The 23,351-nt window shown below is 39.2% G+C and overlaps 3 protein-coding genes across 4 annotated transcripts; 2 read left to right on the forward strand and 1 right to left on the reverse strand.

Moving 5' to 3' along the window:
* LOC117305143 lies at positions 1–5,832 on the forward strand. The gene is made up of 6 exons (XM_033789924.1): positions 1–199; positions 2,083–2,162; positions 2,406–2,738; positions 3,399–3,740; positions 4,314–4,496; positions 4,897–5,832. Exons 1-6 carry the CDS (start codon positions 132–134, stop codon positions 5,805–5,807), a joined length of 1,917 nt encoding a protein of 638 aa, XP_033645815.1. The 5' UTR covers positions 1–131; the 3' UTR covers positions 5,808–5,832.
* Positions 5,833–5,906: 74 nt separating this feature from the next.
* Positions 5,907–23,351, reverse strand: LOC117305145. Of its 2 annotated transcripts, XM_033789928.1 has the most exons (8): positions 22,961–23,351; positions 21,794–22,117; positions 21,175–21,474; positions 20,166–20,432; positions 19,659–19,757; positions 19,086–19,136; positions 6,507–6,550; positions 5,907–6,379 (listed from the first exon to the last, which is right to left on the reverse strand). In XM_033789928.1, exons 1-8 carry the CDS (start codon positions 23,007–23,009, stop codon positions 6,287–6,289), a joined length of 1,227 nt encoding a protein of 408 aa, XP_033645819.1. In that variant the 5' UTR covers positions 23,010–23,351; the 3' UTR covers positions 5,907–6,286. The 2 variants fall into 2 exon arrangements, with proteins under 2 accessions (XP_033645819.1, XP_033645818.1); XM_033789927.1 differs by lacking the exons at positions 5,907–6,379; positions 6,507–6,550 and adding an exon at positions 18,570–18,908 and having other exon boundaries at positions 19,042–19,136; positions 22,961–23,349.
* On the forward strand, positions 12,282–18,479 carry LOC117305144. Its single transcript, XM_033789925.1, has 6 exons — positions 12,282–12,454; positions 13,857–13,936; positions 14,179–14,514; positions 15,146–15,490; positions 16,059–16,241; positions 16,827–18,479. The coding sequence occupies exons 1-6, from the start codon at positions 12,429–12,431 to the stop codon at positions 17,717–17,719; spliced, it is 1,863 nt and encodes a 620-aa protein (XP_033645816.1). The 5' UTR covers positions 12,282–12,428; the 3' UTR covers positions 17,720–18,479.

Here is a 23,351-nt window from a genome sequence, read left to right on the forward strand (position 1 = left end):
GGGCACCAACAGGAAACCATTCAGTGTTCAAGATCAATTCTGCACAATCGAAACGACCACAATAATTATATTTCGCAACTACAACAGATATGAAAACCACCATTTCTGAAAGGTGAAGTAGCCTACAACTAATGTTCGTTGGACACGACACGTCACTAGATCCACGGTGTACGATGGCCAGGAGGGAGCACACAAAACGGTAAATAATAATTTTAACCAATGCATTTTAAGAAGCTGGCAGGTGCAGGCGTGCTAAACGTTCATTCTAGCGCTTTATACTTGACGGTAGACCTAAAGGTTAAAACCAACCCATATGTCTATATCTATATAGACGTGTGTATATATGTCTATATCTCGACACCCCCATTGTTCCGACATAATCCAAAAACCTCCGCATATTAGGGATTATTGGGTTAGGGTAAGAATCGGAACAAAGGGCCTCGCGCAATCTGGAACATACATGTTTAAAGCCATTGGACCCCTTCGGTACAGAAAAAAAGAAAAAAAGTTCACAGATTTACAAATAATTTACAGGGTTTACAGAAGGTAATGGTGAAAGACTTCTCTTGAAATATTAGTCCATGAAATGCTTTACTTTTTGAGAAAACGGTAAAACAATATAAATTCTCGTTAGCGAGAATTACGGATTTGTTCTAAACACATGTCATGACACGGCGAAACGCGCGGAAACAGGAGTGGGTTTTCCCGTTATTTTCTCCCGACTCCGATGTCCGATTGAGACTAAATTTCCACAGGATTGTTATTTTATATATAAGTTGTGATACACGAAGTGTGGGACTTGGACAATACTGTTTACCGAAAGTGTATTAATGGCTTTAACTGATGAGGTCTATTTTGCAAGAACAAGTCACGAGTAGTGAGGAATGTCAGCAGGCATGCCCTGCCCCGTTATGGCTTCGGCAGTGGCTGGTACTGGGCCCAATTATATAGAGCTGATAAGCAGGACAATTTTGTGCTTATCATGAAATTTCTTCCTTGATAAAAACGGGATTACCAACCAAATTTACATGTGTTGCATATTATTGCTTGTTACTGGTATTCAGCTGATGTTGGCATATCCTGAAAATAACGTGGACATTTGGTTGCTAATCCTGTTTTTATCAAGGCAAAAATGTCATGCTAAGCAACTCTTTATGCTTAGCAGCTCTATGAAATTGGGCCCTGATATCTGATTGACGTGTTAAGTCCAATATTGTCTAGACAAACACAGGGCGTGTTCGGCTGCTACGTGTCGACAGCAGGTGCATTTAAAAGAAGGCGAGTCCGTGAATAAATTATAATAAGTTGTGAATAATGAATATTGTGAAAAATGAATGATGAATACGGTGAATAATTTGAATATTTGATATTGTGAAAAAAATGAATAATGTCCGTGAATGATGAAATGGATGAGAGTTCAGAATTTAAATGTCTGGTCCACGACTCACTATGAACACAACAACGACAGTGCCCCTTTAAACGGTTTCGTACAAGTGGGTTTTCCCACTTTTAGGCTACAGTGTAGTAGTAGTCGGATATTTGTTTGTGTTGACAAAGGTTGTGGAATGGTGAACCCTATGCAGATAAAAGAGTAGACTTGTGGACAAGTCGTTAATGGTCCCACCCGACGCGGTGAGATAGTCGAGTGGTCACTACTCTCGCGCCAACTGCTGGTTGCCGACTTCTAGATAGGGAGTAGAAGTCGGGCAGCGCACAGTAGTCACTCAACCAGCAGTTCGCGCGGAGGGCACCGCTGCAACTCGACTATCTCAGCGCGTGGGACCATAACCGACTTGTCCACAAGTCTAATAAAAGAGGTGTGCCAGCATAATATCATTACTAGTCTTGTCCCAAGACGTTAGTGATCGGGGCTGCGCTCGTTGTGGATCGCTATATAGCGCGCCCTCTTACGGCAGGGTTTACCAAACTTTGCCAGATGAGGATAGTCTAAGAAAAAAATAATAACAAAATAATACAAAATTGATGAGATATTAATCAGTCAGTGATTTTGGAGGGAAATCTCCGTTTAGATAGTTAATATTGAATTAGTATTGATTTGGTTTCATCCACGTTAACTTATAGGTGGCTCGGTTACCTAGTGGTATTCTACTGCATAATGACCAAGGAAATAGCTACCCAACCCGTCTACACTTCTGTAACAGGCAAGTATAACAAGTAGACACAGCTATTTTAAATGTGGTTATATAATACCAGCCTATGATAAATGATAAAATTGTCCTCAATGTCCATTGAGTATTTATGGACAAAGACTTATGGTCAGATTACCGTAATGGTATGTCACAACAGAAGCGCTGAACAGAGGCTTGTTAAAGAGGCTTGATGTTATAAAGGCCTCTATAGAAAAACAATCAGTTCTTTTATTTCTGGCCTTTGCTGTTCCGTAGGAAACGCTAACGACGCCCTCATTGTTTCAAATGAGCAAGTTTACCTGCAGCTCCGACAGACACAACGTGTACCATGTGGAAAGCAGACAGGCGCCACTGACGTCATCGCTGTGACCTGGTACGATACCAAAAAAAATGAAATCATTCGAATAGTATCAAACCCGATCCACGGGAGCAATTTCACGTCTGCGAAGTACGAAGGGAGGGCTACATTCACCCAAGGGTTCGACCTGACCCTCATGGATGTCAATGATGGGGATACTGGACGTTATACGTGCGAGATAATCACAGCTACTGATCAAGTGGATTATGAAGTTGAAGTTATCGTTATTGGTAAGTCTTAACCCTAAGAATAGTGCGTTTTACATTGCCCGTTAGCAAACGTCTATTATAGTTTCGTTTTGTTAAGTTAATTGAGAAACATAATTAAAAGTTTGAGTGGCCCGGGCAAGGTCGTTTACCCGCTGGATTTTTTACAATATAGATTAGTCTGCTGTATTCAAGGGATTTCCCCCATTGACTTGTACTCAAACGAGGCCCACCCACGTAGTTATTCATGGCTTTCTATTGGTGAGAACTATTCTGCCCGCCACCCCCCCCCCCCCCCACAACCACCCCCACCCCACCCCTTTTGATGAATGGAACCCAACTATTTGGAAACGTACCAGCAATTATAATTTATTGGTTGAAAGGAAAATCACAACCTTTATCTGGCGAAAGTTATGTTCTGGTTAGCTTATTTATGACATAATGAACCCTACTTCTACTTTTATAGGATCGTTAAGCCTGAAAATCCTTCATATCAAAAATATTTTCAAACTTGGAAAGGGTCTGTAAAACAACTTGTTCATCATCTTAATGTTAATTGGTCACACACAATATCACTGTGTGTGGGGGGATTTGTTCTTCAAACTTTAAAGTAAGTTTTTAATAGCTATTACTATTCATTAACTTTGTTTGTGTTTTTGTTTTTGTTTGTATGTTTCTTTGAAGATAAACAACTTCCTATACGCTCAGCAGTGCGATCAGTCTCGCAGCTCCTCCGAGCCGGCGAGAACACCGTCCATTGTCCGGTTTACAACAGATCCATCACGAGACCAACCATTTATTACTCAATTCAACATGACGTCAGAAGTCCGACGGAGATCCTAGTTTCCCGCTTCTCAGACGGTTCAGTTTTATTGCAAGAGTCGACCTTTGACATCCAACGGGACGCCAACTACTCGTTGGTTATTAAAAAGCCAGCGGCAGCTCCTGCGGAGTTGTTGATATGGTGTCACGTCTCCTCTGACGTAGATGGGGTCAATCTGATGAGTGGTTTCGTCAATGTTACTCGTGAGTATTGCCTACCACTCGCTTAAGGTTCAAAGTTCATTTGTTCACAGCTTGAATTTTATTTTACAAAGTATACATCATAATTGAAATGTAATGTTTTAGAGTTTTATCCTTGTACCTTTTATCCGTGTATTTTTTGTATTTGTATGTGAAATTGCCAAATAGATATAGGCCTATAATATTGATAATGATTATTTTGTATAAAACATTCATGGTAGTATACCTTTCTCATACTGCCTCCATCTTGGTCATGTTTCTCGTGTAGAATAACGATAATGAATGCTAATAATCATTTCGCAATTAGGAACCAGACTAATTTGTTCTTCCAGCTTCCGTTTGGTAACATTGATATCAATGGGAGAAATTCAAGATGGCTGCACCATGATCAAGGTCTATCCTGTGAACTTTCCTACATAATAGCCTTATACATGCGTTTGCGCTTTCTAAAAAGTGACCACACAGTGCAGAATTTTGTAGCGGGTTAGATTGGGGGGGCTCATTTGTTGCCAAGTGTCTCGCCTAAATGTTTAGAGTCTTGATTTATTCTCTCTCTTCACCCATTTTTCTTTCCAGAATTTCAACCGGCAGAAACTTCGAATTCTGTTTGGATAGCTCTTATGTGTTTAGGGGTGATCATTTTAATCATCCTATGTGTGGCTGCCGTGTTATACAAGATAAGATGGAAGACTACATATCTTTCTTCTCTCAGCTCCGAAGAGATGGTTCCTTTCAACCAAGAAAGCCCAATCAACAACGGTAATTTACTTCCAGGTTTTTTTAAAGGCACAGTACACTATTGGTAATTACTCAAACAATTGTAATTATAAAAACTTACCTGGTACAACCAATGGAGAGATGTAGATAGTATAAAACGATGTGAGAAACTGTTTCCTCTGAAGTAACGTATTTTTTTTTTTTTTTTAACAGATTATTTCTCACTCAAAAACTTTCAGCCGAATGTGAGTGCGGCACAGGTTTTGGGATTTTTCTGTTGTATAGACGATGTGACCTCTGACGTCACACGAAAACCATAAAATGATTCGCGCGCATACCGCCGGGCAAAACCTTTGTCAAGTCTAGGTCATTAGTGCCCAAATGTTTTTTCTATTTTTATGGGCTAGCTCATAAAAGTTTTTTGGTTTATTCCCTCCAACAGAAAGCTGTGGAGATTACAAACTGAAGAACGTGATTCAAAAAGGAGGCAAGAAGGGAAAAGTGCTGAACTACGTCTTCTCCTCATTAAGATTGGTGACGGTTGCGGGTAATGGTGATTTGGTGATGCTAGACGGTAAAGGAATTCGAGTCATGTCAAAGAAATACTACAAGAAAGTCACGTTCCAGATACGGGCAGATTTAATCAATGAATATGTTGCCATAGCAGCCTCGAAAAGACAAGCTGGGGAAGTACTCGTGGCAAGAAAGAGCGGTAAGATTACATGGCATGACAACAGCAGTGGGAAGGAGGTTGAGATCCCAGGTTGCAGCAATCAAACCCCTGGAGAGATAAGCGATATGGATGTGGACGATATGGGAACCATATACGTTGCCGACATAGTTAAGAATGTGATTTATTCTTATAGCGTGGATGGGTCGTTCAAGTCATCGTTTGCAGTTAAAGACTCACCGAAGTGTATCAGCGCTTGCGAGGGTGGCATTTTATATGTTTTATTCGGGACTAGGATTAAGAGGGGCGAAGGGTATGACATCGAAGGGGGCACCATTAAGAGGTACACCAACGGCACACGGGGTGACTATGACATAAAATGTCCCACAGATATGAATATTGTGACGACTGGTTTGTACTCGAGCAAAACGTCTGTGTATGTTTTAGCCAAAAGTGCGGGGTCTGATAAAGCTGAAGCAAGCGCCATACTTCAGTTTTCAGCGTTGGATGGTCACCTCCAACGACGTATCATCGACGACTGGGCAGGAGTTCTAGGCATAGTTTTCATCAGGGATGATGATGAACTGGCCTTCTTTGATTCCAAAGAAGTAAAAGTTTATGAAAGGCAGAAAGTGATGAGGAAAAAGCCAATAAGAGAAGATAGTTCTTCTCGTATTGTCTGAAGGGGTTGGAAAGAGGAAAGAGCCACAACAGAAAAATGAAAATCATTTAAATTTACAAATTTTTAAATACGAACTCTTGGATTTGTTCGCAAAATTTTAAACATTCTAGTAGCTTTTAGCAACCATTATAATTACACAATATATAAGCAATTTTGGATCATACCAGTTGAAAATGAAAATCATTTAAATTTACAATTATTTATATACGAACTCTTGGATTTGTTTTTCTTCAAAATTAAATAATACCATCCACATCTACTCAGATTCTTATAGCGTCCATAGAAAGTTAGATAAGGCATAATAAAATTATTTTTCTTCATATTTCTGAACTAAATTATTATATATGCACAAAACCCCATTGTGGCTGCACTCACTGAGCCACGATTGCGCGTTGAAAAAACATAGGGGGGTGCTTTCTAGGGTTAACGCCTGAAATTGGCCACCTTGGTAACAGATGAGTCAAGTGAACAAGATGATCGCTACTTGTCGAGTTTTGGAGCTTCAAGCTGAGGCCTGTTTATCACATCCAAATCCAGAGTGGAACGCTGGGGTGACCCGAACAAAGTCCCCCTCTGGAAATAGAATAGCACAAAAAAGATATAATAAACAGAAAGTACTTTCGTTTTTGTTGTAATAAAGTCATACCATCGTGCTTTCAATATCATACATATTATAATTTTTTTAAATTTATTGTTGTACCTTCCATGTGCCTGTAGCAAAGGTTGATAACCTCTTAGTCAGTCCTAGTGTTCCAACAGGTACAGTGCTATAGATGGGGTCAGAATTAAAAAACTCCTGATGTTTTTTTGTGTTTTTTGAATAATTGTTGTTATTTATCTTACCTATAAACTTTTATTAAATGTGCTTTTCTGGTATGTTGATAAGTTGGTAATATTGTGTTTTGTTTGTGTTGATTTTCTTATTACGCGAATTTGATTTCTCTTTACTAACACCAATTTGTTTGGTTTGAATGTTTTTGTTGTTGTTGTTGTTGTTGTTGCCGCCGCTGCTGTTGGTGTTGTTGTTGTTGTTGCTGCTGCTGCTGTTGTTGATGCCATGCTGCTTCATTTCATTTTTTGATTTCCAAGGTAAAAATGTTAAGTAAAAAAAAACCAGAACGATAAAGAAAACATAATATACATACACTAATAAGAGAGAGGAGAAGAAGTAGCACCCCTGATGGGTTTTACAAAGTAAACTAAACTAATCGAGTTATATCTTCTGATGCCAAAATTTGAGAAACAGGCAATACAAAAGGAATTGTTGTTTTTTAACTAAAAAACTTACCGCATGGTCTCCACTTCATTAACGCCACGAAAACTAAGAAGATGAACACCACGCTAAAAGTGAACACTCCAGCTGATACACCGACTATTAGAAGCAAACCTGTGGTGAAATAAAACGACGGATTGTTGGGTATATGAACAAATTTGGTTTGATTTCAGGATTATGTCTCATTGGTTAATTCTTTCGAGGTACATCGTGTAATTAAAGACAATGGACTGGACACTATTGGTATTTGTCAAAGACCAGTCTTCTCACTTGTTGTGTCTCAACAAATGCATAACAAACCTGAGAAAATTTAAGCTCAATAGGTAGTCAAAGTTGCGAGATATTAATGAAAGAAAAAACACCCTTGTCACACGAAGTTGTGTGCTTTCAGATGCTTGATTTCGAGACCTCAAATTCTAAGTCTGAGGTCTGAAGTCTGTGGAAAATAGCTTCTTTCTCGAAAAGTTCTACACTTCATGTAGAACCCGGAATTCCCTCGACGCGCAGGATATTATGTACGCAGCACCGAACTTTGACATTTAACACACCCATAATAATATTTCAACAGATGTGACACTTACAATTACCATTACAAAAGAGCACGACGTTTTGCACACAGAACTCTAAAATGGAAGAAAGCAGTATATATAGAGGTCTCGAATTCAATTCAATTCAATTATAGTGAGAAGTTACTTCTTTCTCAAAAACTATTACTTCAGGAGGGAGTCGTGTTTTTTCTCACAAATCAACAGCTCTCCATTGCTCGTTACCAAGTACCTTTTCTATGCAATACTATAACAACTATTTTGAGTAATTACCAATAATAGTGTCAAGTTTGTGGATGCTTTTTGGTTTTATGTGCAAAATTTGACACAACATGTAAAGTTCACCACATGAGTATCTCGTCTGCCAAACGCCTCTTCGGAATACAGGTCTTTTTTTTTAAAACAAACATTACAAAGTCTATACCATGGTACGAAGCTCATCGATATACCATGTGACTGGCGAGTGGGAGAAATATTTTCACATTGTGTTACCACAAACCTATCCAAACATTATTAAAGTGCAAACAGTGAATTGTACTTGATTAATGTTAAGTAGGATTTGAAACTTTGCATGGCATGCATGGTGGAAATACGGAATAGAAAGGTTTGCAGTAACACCATGTAATGATTATCTCTAAAAGAGTTGGGGTGGTTCTGAAAGAAAAACAAGAAAACGGTTTCTTTCGGAACCACCCAAACTCATTTATTACATGGTGTTATTTTTTACCGCAAACATTATTTCTACATTGAATAATATTATAAGTATGAATGTCGCCACAGAATTTTTTAATATTCCGGTAGCTTTCAGCAAACATAATTACACAATTATAACAATTTTGGATCCTGCCAGTTGAACTCTTGACCTTTACTCTTCATATTTACTCTTTAGTAAGTCAGTTTATCCTCTTACATTGTTGTTAAATCACTACAGGTTAAATGTTTAATAACTTCTCCTGCTTATACAATTCGGACAAGTGTCAAACGTAAATGTTTATTTTCGAATAATAGTTTTTCGGACTTGATAATTATGTTAGGTTGGACACAATGTGTTGGGCATAAGCTTTGCTGGTGTCGAAATTTGCGGTATGGGCTTTTCTGTAAGCACAAAAAAAACATGATAATCACAGAAAAGTATTGCTTAACAGAAATAGGTTACCAGCCAAAATTATACTAAGTTGACATGAATGGGACTGGTGTCCAACTCATTTTTTTTATAACTGCAAGTTCTAGAGGGCAGGAACAGAATTGTGTGCTACGCGTTAGAAATTAGCTGTGACTGTTATTTGATTAGCAGAGAAAACTGCTGAGCAAAATTTCTGCTCAACCCTCGAACAAGTCGCCACTGTGCGAGCTCTCACTGACCAATTGGTTTTTCAACTGCCACATCCGGGGATAAAAATCCACTGGACCTGCTACTTCAGTTTATCCTGTACTGGGGCATCTATCAACACCTCAAAGTGGAATCGCAGACTTTGGCGCCCAATTTAGCCTGGGGTTAGGAAAATAAAGCTAGTTAGTCCATAAGTGCATGACTTCAAAGTTAAATAATACCATCCACATCTACTCAGATTCTTATAGCGTCCATAGAAAGTTAGAAAAGGCATAACAAAATTAATTTTTCATATTTCTGAACTAAATTATTATTTATGCACAAAATCCCATTGTGACTGCACTCACTGAGCCACGATTGCGCGTTGAAAAAACATAGGGGGTGCTTTCCAGGGTTAACGCCTGAAATTGGCCCCCTTGGTAACAGATGAGTCAAGTGAACAAGATGATCGCTACTTGTCGAGTTTTGGAGCTTCAAGCTGAGGCCTGTTTATCACATCCAAATCCAGAGTGGAACGCTGGGGTGACCCGAACAAAAAAAAACTCTGGAAATAGAATAACACAAAAAATATATAACAAAACAGAAAGTACTTTCGTTTTTGTTGTAATAAAGTCATACTATCTTGCTTTATTGTTTCAAAATAATATTATTATCATTTTTTAAAATTTATTGTTGTACCTTCCATGTGCCTGTAGCAAAGGTTGATAACCTCTTAGTCAGTCCGAGTGTTCCAACAGGTACAGTGCTATAGATGGGGTCAGGGGGCGCGACTTCTGTCGAATTAAGAGAAAAATCGTTTGATGAGGTATCATCATAATATTGTTGATTTTTTTTGTATGTTTAATGATTTTGGTTTGATTTCAGGATTATGTCTCATTGGTTAATTCTTTCGAGGTACATCGTGTAATTAAAGACACTGGACTGGACACTATTGGTAATTGTCAAAGACCAGTCTTCTCACTTGTTGTGTCTCAACATATGCATAACAAACCTGTGAAAATTTGAGCTCAATATAGGTCGTCAAAGTTGCGAGATATTAATGAAAGAAAAAACACCCTTGTCACACGAAGTTGTGTGCTTTCAGATGCTTGATTTCGAGACCTCAAATTCTAAGTCTGAGGTCTGAAGTCTGTGGAAAATAGCTTCTTTCTCGAAAAGTTCTACACTTCATGTAGAACCCGGAATTCCCTCGACGCGCAGGATATTATGTGCGCAGCACCGAACTTTGACATTTAACACACCCATAATAATATTTCAACAGATGTGACACTTACAATTACCATTACAAAAGAGCACGACGTTTTGCACACAGAACTCTAAAATGGAAGAAAGCAGTATATATAGAGGTCTCGAATTCAATTCAATTCAATTATAGTGAGAAGTTACTTCTTTCTCAAAAACTATTACTTCAGGAGGGAGTCGTGTTTTTTCTCACAAATCAACAGCTCTCCATTGCTCGTTACCAAGTACCTTTTCTATGCAATACTATAACAACTATTTTGAGTAATTACCAATAATAGTGTCAAGTTTGTGGATGCTTTTTGGTTTTATGTGCAAAATTTGACACAACATGTAAAGTTCACCACATGAGTATCTCGTCTGCCAAACGCCTCTTCGGAATACAGGTCTTTTTTTAAAACAAACATTACAAAGTCTATACCATGGTACGAAGCTCATCGATATACCATGTGACTGGCGAGTGGGAGAAATATTTTCACATTGTGTTACCACAAACCTATCCAAACATTATTAAAGTGCAAACAGTGAATTGTACTTGATTAATGTTAAGTAGGATTTGAAACTTTGCATGGCATGCATGGTGGAAATACGAAATAGAAAGGTTTGCAGCAACACCATGTAATGATTATCTCTAAAAGAGTTGGGGTGGTTCTGAAAGAAAAACAAGAAAACGGTTTCTTTCGGAACCACCCAAACTCATTTATTACATGGTGTTATTTTTTACCGCAAACATTATTTCTACATTGAATAATATTATAAGAAAGTATGAATGTCACGTAATTAGTGTTCAAACCGAGGTCACGCATGAAAATCACGCCTACTCGCGCAGATAAATCACAAAGGAGACTTATTAAATCGAGGGTTCTGCGGGTGGACTGCAAACCTATCCCCTGAGTCCCTACGACTATTCAGCCACCAGTAGTGGTACATTAAAACCCCGTTGGAGATCCCGTTGAACGGCTGCTTTATACATGTATACCTAAAGAATACTTGTTTAACACGTTTCTGAGTTTCTTTTCAAGACAATCCGTGATATTGATCACCTATAGAAGACACATCTCTAATTGTGCCGATATAGTCATGTTATTGTAAACAACGGGAAGATTAAGCGAAATTAAATGTTGTTCTTTTTGGGGGAGGGTTCGGTTAAAGCCATTGGACCCTTTCGGTAAACAGTATTGTTCAAGGCTCACACTCCGTGTATCACAACTTCTATATCAAATAACAAACCTGTGAAATTTGTTTACCCTTTCGGTAAACAGTATTGTTCAAGGCTCACACTCCGTGTATCACAACTTCTATATAAAATAAAAAACCTGTGAAAATTTAGGCTCAATCGGTCATCGGAGTCGGGAGAAAATAACGGGAAAACCCACCCTTGTATCCGCGCGTTTTGCCGTGTCATGACATGTGTTTAAAATAAATCCGTAATTCTCGCTAACGAGAATTGATATTGTTTTACCGTTTTCTCAAAAAGTAAAGCATTTCGTGGAATAATATTTCAAGAGAAGTCTTTCACCACTACCTTCTGTAAACCCTGTAAGTTATTTGTAAATCTGTGAACTTTTATTGTTTTGTCTGTAACGAAAGGGTCCAATGGCTTTAATTAGGAGTCCGATCCCAAAACATGATATTGCGATCCATTATGTTGCTTGTAGGTCTTCCCCCATGCGGTGGCCAGAGTGTTGTTGGTGAAAATCAGTACGTTCCCTTAATATACAGACAACATAATCATTTCAAACTAGTGTCTCCCAATCCTTTAGGTAAATCTTGTATGTTACATTTTTTACAAACAAGGTTTGAAAAAGACACCTAAATCCTTTAGGTACATCTTTTATATTACATATGCCAGACAAGGTATCGTTTGAAAAGACACCTAAATCCTGTAGGTACTTCTTTTGTATTAGTTGAACAATCAGCTACGTTACTCATTGATGAACTCAATAGACGTCAATGGTCAAAGTGTGGTGGATCTTTCTGGATCTTTGGGCGGAGTCAGCAAAGCAGAGCTTTTTATTCGCCAGGAGCTTCATGAACGTTGTACGTACGTGCAAAACGCATGAACACAAAGGGCACCAACAGGAAACCATATATTCAGTTTCTCCCGTTCAATTCTGCACAGTCGAAAACGACCGCAATATTTCAAAACTACAACCACCATTTCTGGAAGGTGAAGTAGCCTACAACTAATGCTCGTTGGTTCGTTGGACCCGACACTAGATCATCGGTGTTACGATGGCCAGAAGGGAGCACACAAAACGGTAAAAATTAACTAAAAAACAAATGCATTTTTAGAAGCTGACAGGTTCAGATGTGCTAGTAGACGTTCATTCCAGCGCTTTATACTTGATGGTAGGCCTAAAGGTTAAAACCAATCCATATAATAATAGTCTATATCTAGACACTCCTTGTTCCGACAGAATCCAAAAACCTCCGCATATGAAGGGTTATATAGGGTTAGGGTTAGGATCGGAACAAAGGGTCTCACGTAATCCGGAACATTGGTGTTTATAACCGATGAGATATTGTGCAAGAACAAGTCACGAGTAGTGAGGAACTTCAGCAGCTATCATGCCCTGCCCAGTTATGGCTTCGACAGTCTTGTACTGAGCCAAATTTCACAGAGCTTATAATAAGCACGAAAATGTGCTTATAGCATGAATTAAATTCCTTCCTTGATAAAAACAGGATCACCCAACCAAAATTTTCATTTGTTGCATACTATTGCTTGTTAGCTGGTTTTCAGCTGTTGTTTGCTAACCTCTGAAAATCATGTGGATGGTTGCTAATCCTGTTTTTATCAAGGCAAAAATGTCATGCTAAGCAAATGTTTTTGTGCTTAGCAGCTCTATGAAATTGGGCCCTGATTGCCGTGAGTCCGTTTTTGTCTTGACAAATACAGGGCGTGCTCGGCTGCTGCGTGCCAGTAGTAGGTGCAGGAAAGAAGGCGAGTCCATGAATAAAGTTAATAATTGTGAATAATGAGTATATTGTGACTACGCAATATTGAATATGGTGAAAAATTTGAATATTGAATAATATTGTGAAAAAAAATAATAACTGATATTGTGAAAAATCAATCAATTCGTGACTAATCAAATGGATGAGAGTTCAGAATTTAAATGGCTGGTCCACGACTCACTATGAACACCACGACAGTGCCCCTTTAAACGTTACGTGCGAGTGGGTTTTCCCACTTTAGGCTCAGTGTAGTCTTGGCCCAAGACTATGGTGCTTGATTTTGGATAGTGTACTACGCGCGGTTGAATCGCCAAAGCGCGCCCGCCACGGTATGATTTAGTTAGCTGGACGGCTCGAAATCTAGACTACACGTAGATTTCAGTGTAGTTTTGACGGATATTTCATTGTGTTGACACACAATGTGAACTCGAGAATGGGTTTGGACTGGTGCCAAGATGTCGATAAAAGAGGCGTACCAGCATAATGTCATTACTAGACTTTGCCCAAGACGTAGCTGATCGAGGCTGCGCTCGTTGTGGATCGCCATCTTACGGCAGGGTATAACAAACTTAATTAACTAGTCATAGATTTGTTTTCTTCTTTTATTTCTTTTCTTTTTTTTTTTTTTTTTTTTTGGGGGGGGGGGGTCATCTCCGTTTTAATAAATTATTGGTATTGATTTTTATCCACGTTAACTTATAGGTGGCTCGGTTACCTAGTGGTATTCTACTGCATAATGACCAAGGAAATAGCTACACAACCCATCTACACTTCTGTTACAGGCAAGTATAACAAGTAGTCACAGATATTTTAAATGTGGTTATACCAGCCTATGATAATGATACAATTTTGTTTTCCTCAATGTCCATTGAGTATTTATGGACAAAGACTTGTGGTCAGATTACCGTAATGGTATGTCACAACAGAAGCGCTGAACAGAGGCTTGTTAAAGAGGCTTAATGTTATATAGGCCTCTATAGAAAAACAATCATTTCTTTTATTTCTGGCCTTTGCTGTTCCGTAGGAAACGCTAACGACGCTCTCATTGTTTCAAGTGAGCTAGTTTACCTGCAACTCCGACAGACACAACGTGTACCGTGTGGAAAGCAGACGGGCTTCACCTCTGACGTCATCTCTGCCACGTGGTACGATACCAAAAAAAATGAAATCATTCGAATTGTAGCAGACCCGAACGACGGGAGCAATTTCACGTCTCCGAAGTACGAAGGGAGGGCTTCATTCACCAAAGGGTTCGACCTGACCCTCAGGGGTGTCAATGATGGGGATACTGGAAGTTACAAGTGCGAAATTATCACAGCTACTGATCAAGTGAATTATAAAGTTGAAGTTACCGTTATTGGTAAGTTTGAACCCTTAGTGCGTTTACACTGCCAGTTAGCAAATGGTCATTTTAGTATTTATTTTTTTAGTTACTCTAGAAACATAATTTATAGTTTGAGTGGCCAGAAGGTCGTTCACCCGCAGGATGTTTGTACACCATAGACTAGTCCGCTGTCTCTAGGGAATTCCCCAATGACTCGTACTAAAACAAGCCCACCCATGTAGTTTTCTATTAGTGAAAACTACTCCGCCTCCGCCGCCCCCCGCCCCCACCCCATCCCGTTTTGGTGAATAGAACCCAACTGATTGGCAACGTACCGGTCCCGCCAGTGGTTGAAAGTAAAATCACAACCTTTATACTGATGAAAATTATGTTTTTGGCTTAAAGTTGTTGATGACACAATAAACTATACTCTTTACAGGATCAAAGATTATTAAGCCTGAAAATCCATCAGGTCAAAAATATTTTCAAACTTCAAAAGGGTCAGTAAAACAACTTGTATCCCATGTTTATTATATTAATGTTAATTGGTCACATAAAATATCCCTGTGTGTGTGACAAAGGCAAATTTGTTTCTTCAAACTTAAAAGCAAGTTATTAACAACTACTTCATTAATTTGTTTTAATTTTTGTAATGGCTTTTTTGAAGATAAACAACTTCCTAAACGCTCAGCAGTGCGATCAGTCTCGCAGCTCCTCCGAGCCGGCAAGAACACCGTCCATTGTCCGGTTTACAACAGATCCATCACGAGACCAACCATTTATTACTCAATTCGACGTGACTTCATCAGAAGTACCACCGAGATCCTGGTTTCCCGCTTCTCAGACGGCTCAGTTTTATTGCAAGATTCGACCTTTGACATCCAACGAGACGCCAACTACTCGTTGGTTATCAGAAAGCCAGAGACAGCGCCTGCGGAGTTGTTGATATGGTGTCACGTGTCCTCTGACGTAGATGGGGTCAATCTGATGAGTGGTTTCGTCAATGTAACTCGTGAGTATTGCCTACCGCTCGCTTAAGGTTCAAAGTTCAAAGTTCGTTTGTTCACAGCTTGATTTTTTTATACAAAGTATACATTATAGATGGATGTCTTTCAAATGTAATGTTTTAGAGTTTTATCCTTGAATGTATACACTTTCATCCTTGTACATTTCATCCTTGTATTTTTGTATTTTGTTTGTCAAATTTGCCAAATAGATATTATGACTATAATGATGATAATAATTATTTGTATGAAATATTCATGTTAATAGGCCTTTATCATGCTGCCTCCATCTTGGTCATTTCGCAATTAGGAACAAGACTATTGTTCTTCCAGCTTCCGTTTGGTAACATTGATATCAATGGGACAAATTCAAGATGGCTGCACCATGATCAAGGTCTATCCTGTGAACTTTCCTACATAATAGCCTTATACATGCGTTTGCGCTTTCTAAAAAGTGACCACACAGTGCAGAATTTTGTAGCGGGTTAGATTGGGGGGCTCATTTGTTGCCAAGTGTCTCGCCTAAATGTTTAGAGTCTTGATTTATTCTCTCTCTTCACCCATTTTTCTTTCCAGAATTTCAACCGGCAGAAACTTCGAATTCTATTTGGATAGCTCTTATGTGTTTAGTGGTGGTCATTTTAATCATCCTATGTGTGGCTGCCGTGTTTTACAAGATGAGATGGAAGACTACATATCTTTCTTCTCTCAGCTCCGAAGAGATGGTTCCTTTCAACCAAGAAAGCCCAATCAACAACGGTAATTTACTTCCAGGTTTTTTTAAAGGCACAGTACACTATTGGTAATTACTCAAACAATTGTAATTATAAAAACTTACCTGGTACAACCAATGGAGAGATGTAGATAGTATAAAACGATGTGAGAAACTGTTTCCTCTGAAGTAACGTATTTTTTTTTTTTTTTAACAGATAATTTCTCACTCAAAAACTTTCAGCCGAATGTGAGTGCGGCACAGGTTTTGGGATTTTTCTGTTGTATAGACGATGTGACCTCTGACGTCACACGAAAACCATAACATGATTCGCGCGCATACCGCCGGGCAAAACCTTTGTGTTACTGGCAGCCAGCTAGAAAGTGTATGCAATCTTACCATGACTACGGGTGTTTTTGCCCGGCGAAACATGACTTATACAGTGTTTATTTCAACAGAGGGCGGTTTGAATGTAAACATAGGTCACATCGTCTATAAGGCGATGGGACTGGAAATAAAAGAACTCTTACGAGATGGGGACTTGAGTCAAGTCTAGGTCATTAGTGCCCAAATGTTTTTTTTATTTTTATGGGCTAGCTCATAAAAGTGTTTTGGTTTATTCCCTCCAACAGAAAGCTGTGGAGATTACAAACTAAAGGACGTGATTCAAAAAGGAGGCAAGAAGGGAAAAGTGCTGAATGACGTCTTCTCCTCATTAAGATTGGTGACGGTTGCGGGTAATGGTGATTTGGTGATGCTAGACGGTGAAGGAATTCGAGTCATGTCAAAGAAATACTACAAGAAAGTCAGGTTCCAGATACAGGCAGATTTAATCAATGAATATGTTGCCATAGCAGCCTCGAAAAGACAAGCTGGGGAAGTACTCGAGGCAAGAAAGAGCGGTAAGATTACATGGCATGACAACAGCAGTGGGAAGGAGGTTGAGATCCCAGGTTGCAGCAATCAAACCCCTGGAGAGATAAGCGATATGGATGTGGACGATATGGGAACCATATACGTTGCCGACATAGTTAAGAATGTGATTTATTCTTATAGCGTGGATGGGTCGTTCAAGTCATCGTTTGCAGTTAAAGACTCACCGAAGTGTATCAGCGCTTGCGAGGGTGGCATTTTATATGTTTTATTTGGGACTAGGATTAAGAGGGGCGAAGGGTATGACATCGAAGGGGGCACCATTAAGAAGTACACCAACGGCACACAGGGTGACTATGACATAAAGTGTCCAACATATGATAATATTGTGACGACTGGTTTGTACTCCAGCAAAACGTCCCTGTATGTTTTAACCAAAAGTGCGGGGTCTGATAAAGCTGAAGCAAGCGCCATACTTCAGTTTTCAGCGTCGGATGGTCACCTCCAACGCCGTATCATCGAAGCCTGGCCAGGAATTCTAGGCATAGTTTTCATCAGGGGTGATGATGAACTGGCCTTCTTTGATTCCAAAGAAGTAAAAGTTTATCAAAGGCAGAAAGTGATGAGGAAAAAAGCCAAGAAGAGAAGATAGTTCTTCTCGTATTGTCTGAAGGGGTTGGAAAGAGGAAAGAGCCACAACAGAAAATGAAAATCATATAAATTTACAATTTTTTATATACGAACTCTTTGATTTGTTGTTTTTGTCATCGCAAATTTTTTAATATTCTGGTAGCTTTCAGCAAACATTATAAATACACAATATAAACAATTTTGGATCCTGCTAGTTGAACTTTTGACTTTTACTTTTCATGTTTACTCTATATTATTGTTATATCACTAAAGGTTAAATGTTTAATAACTTCTCCTGCTTATACAATTCGGACAAGTGTCAAACGTAAATGTTTATTTTCGAATAATAGTTTTTCGGACTTGATAATTATGTTAGGTTGGACACAATGTGTTGGACATAAGCTTTGCTGGTGTCGAAATTTGCGGTATGGGCTTTTCTGTAAGCACAAAAAACATGATAATCACAGAAAAGTATTGCTTAACAGAAATAGGTTACCAGCCAAAATTATTCTAAGTTGACATGAATGGGACTGGTGTCCAACTCATTTTTTTTATAACTGCAAGTTCTAGAGGGCAGGAACAGAATTGTGTGCTACGCGTTAGAAATTAGCTGTGACTGTTATTTGATTAGCAGAGAAAACTGCTGAGCAAAATTTCTGCTCAACCCTCGAACAAGTCGCCACTGTGAGAGCTCTCACTGACCAATTGGTTTTTTATCTGCCACATCCGGGGATAAAAATCCACTGGACCTGCTATTTCAGTTTATCCTGTACTGGGGCATCTATCAACACCTCAAAGTGGAATCGCAGACTTTGGCGCCCAATTTAGCCTGGGGTTAGGAAAATAAAGCTAGTTAGTCCATAAGTGCATGACTTCAAAGTTAAATAATACCATCCACATCTACTCAGATTCTTATAGCGTCCATAGAAAGTTAGAAAAGGCATAACAAAATTAATTTTTCATATTTCTGAACTAAATTATTATTTATGCACAAAATCCCATTGTGACTGCACTCACTGAGCCACGATTGCGCGTTGAAAAAACATAGGGGGTGCTTTCCAGGGTTAACGCCTGAAGTTGGCCCCCCTAACAGATGAGTCAAGTGAACAAGATGATCGCTACTTGTCGAGTTTTGGAGCTTCAAGCTGAGGCCTGTTTATCACATCCAAATCCAGAGTGGAACGCTGGGGTGACCCGAACAAAGTCCCCCTCTGGAAATAGAATAGCACAAAAAATATATAAAAAACAGAAAGTACTTTCGTTTTTGTTGTAATAAAGTCATACTATCTTGCTTTATTGTTTCAAAATAATATAATTATCATTTTTTTAAATTTATTGTTGTACCTTCCATGTGCCTGTAGCAAAGGTTGATAACCTCTTAGTCAGTCCTAGTGTTCCAACAGGTACAGTGCTATAGATGGGGTCAGGGGGCGCGACCTCTGTCGAATTAAGAGCAAAATCATTTGATGAGGTATCATCATAATTGTTGATTTTCTTTTTATGTTGTTGTTTTTTGTTTTTAGCTTGGTCTTGCTTATTTAGCTTGGTCTTGTTATTTTGTATCTTACCTATACACTTTTATTAAATGTCCTGTTCTGGTATGTTGATAAGTTGGTTAAAGTTGAGTTGTGTTTGTACTGATACTAATAGCTTTTCTTCTTACGCGAATTTGATTTCTGTTCATCAATTTGTTCTGTTTTAATGTTGTTGTTGTTGTAATTGTTGTTGATTCTGCTGTTTTTGATGCTGTTGCTGCTGCTGATTGGTTTTAAAAAGTAAACTGAACTAACCGAGTTATATCTCCTGATGCCACAATTTAAGAAACAGGCAGTATAAAAGGAATTGTTGTTGTTGTTGTTGTTGTTGTTGTTGTTGTTGTTGTTGTTGTTGTTGTTGTTGTAGTTGTAGTTAGTAGTAGTAGATGGTGAAGTTAGGTAAAAATCTTATCCAAGAATACTTACCACATGGTCTCCACTTCATTAACACCACGAAAACTAAGAAGATGAACACCACGCCAAAAGAGAACACCCCAGCGGATACACCGACTATGAGAAGTAGACCTGTGATGAAGTAAAATGGCGGCTTGTTGGAATTGGGTAAACAAACAAATTAATTTGGTTGGATTTAGGGTTCAGTCTCATTATTGGAACGGAGGTATATCGTTTAATTAATCTGTTTAGAAAAAGGTGCTGGTTCTGAGAGAATAGCCGGTTATTCGTTACGTTCTGTTGGGCCGGGCGTGTCAAGGAACTTGTCTAATTATGTTTTCTTAAAAGTTGGTGGAAGTGGGATTTTAACCCTTTATCATTACACAGGTGCTATATAACTGGCAACTCACGCACTACGGGGTTTTAATAACCTAATTTCAATGCCGAGATAGCGCTTAGGCCATTTTGTTGGTGTTGCTGTTTGTTGTTGTTTTGTTTTGTTTTGTTTTGTTTTGTTTTGTTTTATTTTTGTTTACTTACGGTCTTTAGGAAGCGGTATCACTGCCGAACTATTTCCATATGCATTTGACGCGATGCAAGTGTAGCCTCCGACACCTGTCGCAAACGGCGGATCGATCTTCAGCTCGCTGCGTGTTCTGTTGCCCTCAACCCAGCGTTGATTTCCCGTTGCAATCTCAGCGTCGTTTGGTCCGACCCACGAGATATTAGCGGCTGGATTTGCGTCTACCTCGCACCAGAAAGTGTTGGGTTTCTCCCTGATTCTTCCGGAGGTTATAAAAGGCGGATCTGTGGTTGAACAAAAAGTAGTCCTTATAATAACATACCTGGAAATAGACCTTTCTATTGTGCAAAATTCAACATTTTCTGGAAAGATTCATGAGCTGAAATATCTCTTACGATTTGTAGATTTGTTTCCAAAAAAATCAACACATTTGTTAATGTGTAACATTTCTACACACTATCTGTTTTCGATTTGCATTAATGGCTTGCAATAGTTTTGCAACCTCAGTTGGCAAAAACTCGGGCTGTGTGACGTTGCAAAAGAAAGGTCTATAAGGAGACCAACGATCCGAAAAGATTGATTGCACATGACGTCATTGACCGCCATCTTTGATGACCAACAATGGGAGACTTTCTGGGACGATAGAGGGCAGCATACTTACCGGGTAAATCCATTGTTCTCAGAATTATGCGCATGTTCAGAACTACGTAAACAATGGAAATTTACCCGGTATGTCTGCTGCCACCTAGCGTTGGAAAATCTCCTATTGAAACGTGCACGTACGTACGCGCTGTGCACCACTCTCAGCCAATGATAGCTCTTTGTCACGCGTGTACTCTCATTTACGATGGTGGACAGTTCAAGTGGTCTAAAGCAAATGGTTTTTAAAATGTTTTATGTGTGACCATTTTATCCTTGGCCTCAAACTTCCCACTGAGGGCGCTATTTTGAGTTGAAACACCAGTGGTTATGGTATGCCGATACAACACCTTTAAGTTAATGGGGGAGGGAATGCAATGTACGTACAGACAATTGAAAGAACAATCTCCGTGGCTGGTGGGGGTACGTTGGCGCCCTCAACGGCCGATGGTATCACACACTTCAGCACACGTTGGTGCTGTGATCGCAGAGCGTTAAACGTCACAACGCTGACGGTCCCGCCCCCATCGGCGAGTGAGTCCAGCAACACGACCTCCCCGAATGGTTTCCCGCCCATGGACCACGTGATATTGACGTCATAGATTGATGTGCAGTTGAGAGTGGGTGACGTACCTTCCACAAAAGTTGTACCTTCGGGTGGCGGGATTATACGCGGAGGCTGTCGCTCTATACAAAAGAAACAAAACTGAATTCGAATATAAAGTATACACTGTAAAAACAGTTCGTCAATCTTGCTGTTAAAATATGTCAAAATGAGTAAGTTGTAGCAGCGTCCGGGCGGACACGATTGCATATGCAAAACCGTCCGGCGGACATGCAATAATGTCCTCCGGGTAGTATTGCATAGAGGACATAATTGCATGCGACTTGGGCGTAATCCATGTACGGCAGTTAACGGTGCCAAAGTTGCAGTGTGGACGCGCGCGCGCGTAGTGAATGAAATTAGCATAATATTCATGATAAATACCTTCAAACAAATTCTTACCAACTAAAAGGGTCCAACTTTTGAGTAGGCCTACATCTTGATTGCCGACACCAATCACTTCACAGGAAATGTTAGTGTTCGAGTCACGTAGCAATAATACAACCCCTAAGGTACTTCTACTTTGTCTAGCTGTTGTTCCTGCGATGCTGGTCGTAACCGGGAGGTAGACGTTGTATCGGTCTCGGACGTCAGGCACTAATGTCTCCGCATTTTTTCTCCATACAAATATTGGCTCAGCACCACCACCACTGTATCTTTGGCTGCACGTCAGATTAAAAGCTCGGTTATGTACGACCACTTTCCTTTCTGCATGACTTGTAGGTGCTGTGGAAACAAAACCAATGCAAAAACCAGTCAGGAGAAAGCCATGCAGCCGCTAATTTAGTTTAGCAGAAAATTCTGCATGACAAAAAAATTTCTTTGCTAAGCTTAAGTTTATGCACTGGTGACCCTCCGGCGCGGCCTTACCTCCCTGTGGGCTGTGGGAAATTCAATTATGTTCTGGGGAGCATATTCCACTTTTGTTGATTTCTTTGGAAGATAGTCTTAAAGACACTGGACACTATTGGTAATTGTCAAAGACCAGTCTTCTCACTTGGTGTATCTCAACATAATATGCATAAAATAACAAACCTGTTAAAATTTGAACGCGATCGGTCGTCGGAGTTGCGAGATAACTATAATGAAAGAAAAAAACACCCTTGTCACACGAAGTTGTGTGCGTTTAGATGGTTGATTTCGAGACCTCAAGGTCTAAACTTGAGGTCTCGAAATCAAATTCGTGGAAAATTACTTCTCTCTCCAAAACTATACGTCACTTCAGAGGGAGCCGTTTCTTACAATGTTTTATACTATCAACCTCTCCCCATTACTCGTTACCAAGTAAGGTTTTATGGCAATAATTATTTTGAGTAATTACCAATAGTGTCCACTGCCTTTAAAGACCATAATATTTTCGACAGAAAAAGAACAAAGACTGGATATTTCTGACAGTAAGGTACTAACACATATTGCCAGAGTTCGTTCAACCAGTTGAGAACCCACCAGAAAAGTCGCTCCTTTGGGAAAAATAAGTTATTTGAAGGATTTTTCGGTATTATATTCCAAAGTCTATCCCCACAATAGTTAATTTTAAATAGTACATGTTGTATGTTAGCAATAACTTACCATTTATAACAGCAACGAAGAAGATGACAAGCACAGTTTTTGGATTCATATTTGACTTTGGTAAGAGCTAGATGATCTGAGGAAAGTTATACTGAACGCAACAAGGAAGTATGAAAATAAATGCTTATGGGTTTACTCGTATTTTTTAAGAATGCGTTAAAGGGATGATTGAGAGAGAAAGAAACTTAGTCTTGCAAGTCAGTGAGTTAGATTTCATTAAATAATATTAAAAGCCAATTTTGTAGTGCGTCATATTATTATATATTTTTTTAAGCCACTCCTGGCTCGTATGAAAAAAGGACTGTGCTGTGACGGTACATAAAAGCAAAGGCTGTATTGCAAGTGAGATTTTTCAAGTTAGTTTTGAAATTACATAGGGCTGCTATAATAA

This window comes from Asterias rubens, chromosome 22 (genome assembly GCF_902459465.1).
Source record: "Asterias rubens chromosome 22, eAstRub1.3, whole genome shotgun sequence".
In the NCBI taxonomy this organism is placed as follows: Eukaryota; Metazoa; Echinodermata; class Asteroidea; order Forcipulatida; family Asteriidae; genus Asterias; species Asterias rubens.